A 10,472-nucleotide genomic window follows, 5' to 3' on the forward strand; every position below is an offset into this window, starting at 1 on the left:
TGCTTCTTATTTGCCAGATGCGATTTCATTTACAAATTAACTTGCACTTACTTGATTTGAAAAATATTATACACGTGCCAAAAATATGAAATTTGACACTTGACGTCATTTGATTCACCGAAAAATAAATATAATTATTAATTAATCAAGTATTTACTTCAGAAATTAAATTCCTAAAATATAAATAAAAGATTAATTATTTCATATATTATTTTTTTGGTAGTATAATTTTATTGAACAAAAAATTAATTTATTATTTACATGAGAAGCAAATATACCACATCATCAGGTACAATGCCTACTTAGGAGGATGTTGTTTGCTATTAATGTTCTGGTTCATCAGCAGGCCTTTGTTATAATTCAGTGTGAAAAATAAGATGATTGAAAAAAAAGGGATGATTGTATTCTTTTTTTAAATTTGGTGTAATTACGCGTAGATTTTTTGTGATTTGAAAAATTATATCTAGCATTTATGAAGTTTGCTTTCGTCCAACAAATAAGTCCCTTCATTAGTCAAAATTCACTAAATATGCTGATATTGACAAAAAAAAAAAAGAACTATTAAATAAAAATTGATATATATTCTCGATTGACTTATTACTGACTTATTGCAATTTAAAAATTTATTTTTTAACTAAACTACTCTTATAACGGTGAATATATGTCTCCTCACATGCATTAACGCGTGAAGTCTGTATAAAAGTAATTTGATGATAAAAAAAATTATTTAACTTGCAATAAGTTAGTAATAAGCAAATAAAAATTAAATATAAATTTTTTTATTTTATTTATTTTTTTATTAATATAAAAAATTTGGATGAATTTAAAAAAAAAATGCAGATTTGTGTTTATTTTTCCACAACCTCAAAATGAAAGGAAAAATTGGTGAGAGGCGGCTTTGCCTAGGAACATGCGAAGGAGTAATGGAGGTGGGTCGGTTTATGGTTGGGAAGTATTAATTTAGGCTGCAACAGGACTTTATGTTTTCCCTCCTTTTGACCTTGAGATATATAAACCTAAGTACCTAACCTGTATCTATATAAATGGGGTTAATTGCAATAAATATTAGAAATAGGGTAAATATTATATAATTGATTCCTTAAATTTTCGTTTAAAATCACTTTAATCCCTCAAGTTTATTTTCTATTAAACTTTAATTTTTGTCCCAATTTGGTCCCTCTTACCATTTTTTCGACGAAAATGTGGCCGGATTTTGAATTTTTGGAGGGTAGAATAGTCAATAAGTTTGATTTTATCACTTTAATTCCTTAAGTTGATAAAATTGTCTAATTCAAATCCTTTTTTACAAGAAAAAATAACTTTTTTTTTATATTTTTATGCTGATATGTTGTAATTATTTTATGTGAATAATGAAACTTTGAACACTTGTGAACATAATAATAATATATTGCTCACCTAAAATAAACAGTCTACATTTTTCAGTAGTTAAAAAACACCAAAATTATGAATAAATTTTATCTAATATGAAAATATAATTAAAAAATATCTAAGTCAGTAATTTTTTATTTAAAAATTAAAGATAAGTCTAGAAAAGTTAAACCTAACAATATTTGTCAAATGCTTGGATTTTCGAACAAAAAGTTGATAGATTATCATTAACTAGATTTTTGGGTGTATGTCATATATATATAATTATTTTAAGAGATTTTCTATAAAATGGGATTATATATTTAGAAAACCTCTTAAAATGAATTTTTTATATATATATATTTAAAATTCACTAGATAATCTAATTAAAAGTACATTCCCTAATTTTTTCTTCAAAATCATAGTTGTTAATATTTAATAATATTGTTAAGATTTAATTTTATTAGACAGGAGTTAGGATTAAAGAACCAACTTAGATTTTTTTTAAATATTTTAGATTAGATAAGTTTAATAAATTTATTTATAATTTTGACATTTTTTGTCACTTTTGAAAATTAAAAAGAATAGAGACTATTTTATTTTAAGTTAAACAATATGTTAATATTATGTTCGCAAGAGTTTAAAGTTTGCATTTTTCATACAAGATAACAAGATCATACCATATAAAAATATAAAGAAAATGGTTTCCCTTTTTTTAAAAAAAAGGACTAATTTGATAATTTTATAAATTTAAGAGACTAAAATGATAAAATCAAACTTAAATTGATAATTTTACCATTCAAAAAGTCAAATTCTGGCAATATTTTTGCCGAAAAATGGTTTGAGGGATCAAATTGAGACAAAAAATAAAGTTTAGGAATGCTAAAGTCAAGAAATAAACTTAAAAAATTAAAATAATTTTAAACGAAAACTTAAAAGACCAAATATAACATATAACTTATGAAATATTAATTTGATAACAATCCACTAATTTAAATTTTCACAGATCCAGACTTTTTTCGTTGAAATTTTAAAATTTACGAAGTTTTTTATCACGTGCACACCACTTGAGAGTATAAATTGAAGATTTTGAAATTTGGAATAAAATTTAATTTATTATTACATCGTTTATTACATTTAAATTCGAATAATAATTTAATATATCAATATTACTAAATCAACAAAAATATTTAAATTGCACAAAGAAACAAGACACTACTATAAAAAGTATACTATATATACCTGCACTAGTGGGACCATAAACTCTCACATTTAAGAATCAAGCTCGTAATTCTTAACCCGAGCATGAGTTTGAGGTTAAAAATTTGGGTAAATTACAACAAGCTCTTCTCGATTTTTTTTTTTTAATAATTATGAATATTCCATTGTCTGAGAAACTATCAATATCTCTTGATATTTTATAAAATAGCCAACTGGGTATTTCGTTCCTGCATGTATATAATAAATATTATTTATATTTTAAAACATATTATGAAAGTGAAATAATTATTTTGTACTTAATTAATTTATACAAATTTCGTATTAAGTTATAAACATTGTAGTTGAATAACTTTTAAATGATTGATATATTTAACAATAGTGGGCATTAATATGAATATATTATATTATTAATTGTAAAGGGTATTTTTGTTCATTTTATTTAATTGAAAGAACTATCGAAAGATAGGGGGTAAATGAAGATTTATTTAGTTTAGGAGATAATTGATAAGTGTAACATATTTCAGGGGTGCAAAATGTATTTAAGTCTAAAATATATAAAAACCAACATATCACATGTAAAATAAGACTAATTTAAGAATATACTCAACACAAAAAAATATTGATTTCGTTGTCTTACAAACAGTCGTTTGTGTGTAAACTGTTCATATTCGTATAGATAGATAGTATATATAAATAGATGAAACGAATAATTTGAGAAAGGGTAATTGAAATACATAAGGATATTATTGGTAATTTAGAAAATTGGTGTCACGGTGTAAGTAACTATTATTGTGAGTGAAAATGTGATTCTCTTTTCTATATAGTATAGATTAAGTAACTCTTGAATTAAACCTGGAATTGTCAATTTTGCCCTTCTTATATTTTTAATTTTCTTTTCTTAAAAGAAAAATTATAAAAATTATAAAAAAAAATCGAACAAGGTGGAAGGAAAATGATGAAAAATTATAAAAAAAAATTATCCATTTAGTCAATAAGAAGTTTTAGAAAATTTTAAAAAATAAATAAAATCATAATTCATAATCAACAAGGGACGTTCACAAAAATGAATGGACACCTAACAGAGACAAACGGACATATTGAGCTAGTTATCGGACGACCATTAAAATTGGGGGCATTAATCATTCTTGGAATAATAATGAGATGTTTATAATTACATCAAATATCAAAATAGTTCATTGTAATTTACCCTAAAACTTTTAAATAATGTTTAAACCCAACTCGATCTTTTTTTAATAAAAAAAAAAGAATAATATCAAATATACAAAGTTTATACTTTTTTATTTCTTAAATACATAATCCAGGTTAAATAAATACCTCTATGGGGCAACAAAGCTGACAAATTGTCATAAGCATACCATCCAATTTAGACATGCAGTTATAGTATATCCTCCTATATAATTGTACTTACACATGATCTATATTCTATTTACATAAATTATTTTTATTTTTTAAAATGTTATACGTACATTTACACAAAACGTTAACATCATCTGCATAAATTATCTCTATTTTCTTTAAAAAATTACACATACTATTTCCAAAGCGTTACCATCGTTACACAGACTATTCATACTTTTCACTGTTAAGAATAATTTTGTAATTACACAAAAATAGAAGGATCATTTATACAAATAAATTATAGATTAGGAATACAAATATAATTATCCTATAGTGTATATATAGGAAAAAGTACAAACAACCCCCTTGTGATATTGTAAATGAGCAAATTATCCTCTATGGAAAAGAAAATAGCAATTTACCTTCCTGTGTTTTCTAAAATACATCGACTTACCCCTTATGTTTTTTAAAGTGAAATAATTTACTTCCTTAGACAAGAAGGTAAATTGCTCCATTTTAAAAACATAAAGAGGTAATTTGTTATTTTAGTTTTATAGGAGGGTAATTTGTTTATTTGCAAAATCACAAGATAAATTGCTATTTATTTACCATATATATATATATATATAGAGAGAGAGAGAGAGAGAGAGAGAATATTTTTTTATAGTGAGTGGAAAAATATCAAGATGATATTATTATTGTCATTAATTACATATATTAAGTGACAAAAAGATTATTTCTTATGATCATAATAATTTATATAATTTTAATAGTTGTAATTATATATAAAGAATTGCAACTAGCAATAATTAGTAACAAAAAAAGCTCTGCATTTAATTATTTAATTATTATTATAAATAATTAATGAAAACCCACTAACAAAAAATATAATTATATCTATAAATGTGTCACTAATTGTTCATAAATAACAATATATCTACATACTTTTTATTGTTACTAATAAGTTTTCTAGAATTAAATTGCGATAAAATTAAAATTATTGTCACTTCATATATATTTTTAATAATAATTGTAAAATTATCATTTGATATTTTGTCACTAATATTACACTGCGTACACTACCAAAAAAAATTATTATTCCCAACAATTTATAAACAAAAATCATAAATTTTAAAATAAAAAATAGTTCACTAGCAACAAGACCAAAAAACACATTCATCATACACTCAAATTTGTACATATTATACGGATTTAAATCAATTAACATTTCTCCAAAATAGACTTATAAAAATTTGTATCATCCTACATACTAGACTTAAAATGTAATAAATACTTAGGTTTAACTTTTTTCGTGTAACATTATCCTATTAGCCTGTGAGACGATCTATAAGATCCCTATATAGACTTAAAAAATAATCTGAGTATGTGGTCCAATAATAAGTATTTTATATTACATTTATTTAAACAAAATATTATAATTGGCTCCCTATTAATTTTTACAGCTCGTTAGTAAACTTATAAAGAGTAAATTACAATGAGGTCCCGAGAGTTCAGTTTCACATAATTATCTTATTATTGGAAAGTTTATTAATACCTACCTGATGTTTGATGGTATTATGTAATCTTTAGATGGAGGTTTGAAATTGTCAATTTTGTCCTTGTTGTATTTTTTTTTATTTTTGTAAATTATAAAAAAGAACTCGGACTAGTTGAATGGAAAATTTTGAAAAATTGTAAAATAATTGTCCACTTTGTCCATTAAAAAGTTTCTAAAGTAATAAAATTATATTTATAGTCCACAAGGGCATTTTGATCAGTTCACCACAAAATGGACGGAAACTAACAGAAGTTAACGGATTGAGATAGTTGGCCATTAAAATCAGGGAGTATTGATATAAAACAATAAGGGGTATCTGTAATTATGCCAAATATCACGGGAGCCACTTGTAATTTAAAAATTATAAATATTAATTTATTTTTCAAATACTCTAACTTTAATTTTTTTTATTTTTAGCTTTAATTTTTAATACTCCCAATTCTTTAAGTTATTACAATTTAAATTATTTATATATTTTTGCTCTCACAAAATAACTTACTTTAATATTAATAATAGAGACAACCAACAGTACCTCAACATCTTAGTAAATGTCAAATCTTTGAATTTACAAACATCAATCATAAATATCATTTTCTCATATAATTGGATTAGACTTGAATAGAAATAAAATACTTGGAGCAAAGTTGAAAATTCTATCTCATAATTATTTAATTTAAAGAACAATAGCAGTATCAAAATTACAAAAATATGTCTTTTTTTATGAAAATTTCATAAAGTTTGGTACTGAAATTGCTAAAATCTTAATTAATTGGGGGCAGAAGTGCAATTTTTAACATCTACTCTTCCCTCCGAATGCAATTAGCCATAGTGCGTATTTGTATTGATGGACATGAATTTGAAAAAAAAAATTAAATAACTGAATTCGAGAAGAATTTGAAATCTATCAATATTTAATAAAAATAGATTAAAATTAAAATTAAAGAATTTAAAAAACTTTAAATTTAGAATGATCCGAACATATTCAAAGGACTTGTCATTAAACATTTGAAATTCTTGATTTAAAAACTTTCAATCCAAATGCAATTTAAAAAAATTTAGATTTCTTTGGGCAAAATCTGCAAACCTTTTTCAACTTTGAGGTATTTTGGAGGAAAAAAAATCGTAGCGTGTGAGACGTAATCGATACACACTAGAAGGAATTTAACATCTAATTATGGCTAATTACTAGTGACACCAACCTTTTTTAATTTTGCACGTTTGGTTTATGCTAAAAAACGAGTAGAAGCATATTCAAATTAAATACATGTAATTTGGACTGACTTTGATACGTATTAATTGGGATAAAGTACATTTTTTGGTCCCATAAGTGGATTTATTTTTAATTTTGGTCCTAGACTCAGGTTAATTCGCACATTGAGTCCCATATGTGGTTTTTTTTTTTTTTTCAACTTGAGGACCATTGAGGGAGTTTTGTCCAATTGGTAATGATAGTTGCTCTATCTGTTAGTCAATATAATCAAAAGAAATGTAAATTACATTTTTGGTGCCATAAGTGGACCTGTTTTCAATTTTAGTTCCATAAATGGACATGTTTTCAATTTTGGTCCCACATTCAAGCTAATTCACACATTTACATTTGAAAACAGATTCACTAATAGGACCAAAGTTGGAAACATGCCCACTTATGGGACCAAAAATATAATTTACCCATATTAATTAATCATCTCATCTAATTAAATTTTAAGTTGTCATCCAAAAAATAACAAGAAATCAGGTAATATTTACACTAAAAGAATTATGACTTATAACCATAGCTAAAAAGAAATAATCATAACAAATAGTTATTAACCACGGTCACATAACGTGTACCGACAGTAATTTTTTCGAGGATAACTAATATGGGTGTTTTACCAAGCCACAGTAAATTAGTAGTAATTATTTAACACGATTTTTAGTGCATAACAATTAAAACATAGGTAATAGTAATCTAACATCCACCTACTTATATAATTCAAGACAACACATGTTGATCCGAAAGCCATAAATGTGTTCATTCAATTTTTGGTATAGGTAGACCTGTCCTAATAAAGTGTGCAGGCAAATGAGGGGCTTTCGCAATAAATATCACACCACACTTTGAGCAATCTTCAAACTTACATAAACCTAAAATTCTACAAAATAGTTCATTTGAATCTACACAAACGGACACAGAGAGCGATCATGGCAAGTAGGAAATTGGTACGAGGGTTGTGGAACCATCCGGCAGGACCCAAAACCATTCATTTCTGGGCACCAACGTTCAAGTGGGCACTCAGTGCAGCCAACATTTCCAACTTCTCCAACCCGCCCGACACGGTGTCGTACCCCCAGCAGGCGGCGTTTGCCATCGCTGGATTCATCGGTGCTCGTTACTGCACCGTGATCACCCCTAAGAACTGGAATCTATTCACCAATAACTTCGCGTTGGGCTGCACCGGCGTGTACCAACTTATGAGGAAAGCCAACCATGATTACATAGTCCAGAAGGAATAAGTGAAGTACTTGACATTGATCGACCTTCTGAGATGAATTTCGTCAAACCTGATTTTTGTAAGAATTTTTTTTTTTTTTTTTTGGCCTGCAGTTGTTGACAGGAAATTAATCGTCTGGATATGATACGTTTATAAGTAATCAAATCGTGTCTTGCTCAGGTGTTCGTCGTTGTTGCTGCTTTGCATTTCTAGAGTTTCCCTTTAGGGATAATTAAATAAGTAGAAATACTTATTTTAGCTACGAGACTTAACTTAATTAACGAGGTTGAGGTTCTATAACCATGAGGTTACGGAGTTCAAATTGCACCTGTATATTGATGATTTATTTTAATAATAGTTGTTTGTCTATTATAATAATAATTTTTTAGTTCGTTATTTATAAATATTTAACGTTGATAATTAATATATTAATTATTAAATTTAAAATTTATAGTATAATTGTAATTGATTTGATGAAGAAAAGCCTAAAAATCTGAGAAAAATTCATGATGGAGAGGGTTGGTGCATATGTTTTAGTGTTTAAAGAAAAAAAAAACTTATATGAAATTATTGCACACTCGTTATAGAGGTCAAATTGGTGGCTATACAAAAATTCAATTGAAAATATGTGGAAAAATAAAAATTAATATTTTTTTTAAAAAATGAGAATTAAATATTCAATTTCTAAGAATGGTGTACATTCAAAGGAAACAAAAAGAAAATAAAAACGGTAATAAATTACTATAAATAGATATGTACTCATTTTTATGGAACTCAAATTTATATTTTTATATTATAATGGTTAATAATTTTTATATTTTTATGGTTAATAATTTTTATTAATCAAGATTAAATAAAATCAAAGGCAAAAACAGAAATTTTTCATCAAGAAGAAGTTATTTTCCATGGCTAAGAGCCATTGTAAAAATATTTATCATGACTTAGTCATGGTAAATGTTTTTGCCACCCTCGCATATAGCACAACCAACAATTATTGCATACCCGTGGTCAATGACTATTTGCTATGTCTATTTTATTTTTAATCATGATAATTAATCCTAATTAAATATTTTATTTTTTGTAGTGGTGAAATAATCAATTAATATGTACAATTTGTGAAAGCTCAATTCAGAAAAAAAATATAATAATAATGAAAATGAATTATTCCTCACAATGAAACATTGGAAAAAAAAAGATCAAAGTATAAATATTTTGATATAAATCAACATAAAACTTAAATTTTCATGGCAATTAATAAATATTTATCATGACCTTAACTATGATTAAAGTATTTATCTCAATTCTAAATATAACTAAATCATTCAGTCATTCACTAATAAACAAAATAATAAGATTAGCGACAAAAATTAAAAAACAAGTGACGGTTTAATATTGTCTCTCATGATATATATAAACATATTTACTGATAAATATTTTTATTTTATCACTATAAATTTTATGGTTTTAACGATGATTATTATAATTTTGTAAAAAAAATCATTAATTAGATTTTACTTATAAAAAAATATCACTAATGATAATTAGTGATACATGCATATATAAATTATTATCATTATATTATATTGTCACTAAGCTATCACAATAGATGTGTTACTAATTATCTATAGTGACAATACACATCTTGTATCATCATAATAATTATACAGTAATTAGATTAAAATTATTATCACTTAATATATAATTTTAATAATAACTTTAAAATTGTCTCTTGGTATGTATTACTACTATTATATTTTATTGTAGTATTTTGTCATCTTTTTTACTTATTATTAACAATTTTAACCTCACCTGCTAAAACAATAGCCAATACTCGTAACAATTTTTTTTGGGGCTATAAAAAATTAATTATAACAAAAAAAATATATATTAATTTCTAACTCATCATTTTTTCCTCAATCTAACAACCAAATAAGACCAAAGTTTCTTTCATTATTCAGTTTCTAAATTATTACATTTGACATAAGTCCGAGATAATACATTGAAACTCCTGATCACATGAATCCCATGTCTGAATTCAATTATAGTTTTAATTATATTATTAAAAAAATTAGAGTTAATTACAACAATCATAATCTTGTAATCTAATAATAAAAATATTCAATATAAATTATCATGTAATCCTAGGCCTACGAACATTCTAGAAAGAGGAAAATTGAACCATATATCACTCCAATTTTATTTTATTTTCCACAGAACTTGATTTGTAAAATGAATTCTATCGCAAAGAGGTGCCTCTTCTCTTTATTTGTTCTATCAATTTATCACCTTAGTGAATTGGCTGTTCTTGTAAATGCCAAAGCAATTGCAAGAGACCATGAGCCTCACATTGCTAATATATCCCCATCAAAAGTCGGCCGGCCGAGGTTTTTACTGTTCATGTTGTTAATAATCTCCCGAATAATGTGTTTGCACTGTTAATTCACTGTGTCTCCAAAGACGACGATCTTGGCAATCACACACTCTATGTGAATGAT

General features: G+C 25.4%; 1 protein-coding gene across 1 annotated transcript; it reads left to right on the forward strand.

Moving 5' to 3' along the window:
- LOC110013180 (mitochondrial pyruvate carrier 3-like) lies at positions 7,501-8,318 on the forward strand. The gene is made up of 2 exons (XM_020699239.1): positions 7,501-8,056; positions 8,158-8,318. The coding sequence occupies exon 1, from the start codon at positions 7,688-7,690 to the stop codon at positions 7,997-7,999; it is 312 nt and encodes a 103-aa protein (XP_020554898.1). The 5' UTR covers positions 7,501-7,687; the 3' UTR covers positions 8,000-8,056; positions 8,158-8,318.

The sequence above is a fragment of the Sesamum indicum genome, linkage group LG15 (genome assembly GCF_000512975.1).
Source record: "Sesamum indicum cultivar Zhongzhi No. 13 linkage group LG15, S_indicum_v1.0, whole genome shotgun sequence".
Classification (NCBI taxonomy): domain Eukaryota; kingdom Viridiplantae; phylum Streptophyta; class Magnoliopsida; order Lamiales; family Pedaliaceae; genus Sesamum; species Sesamum indicum.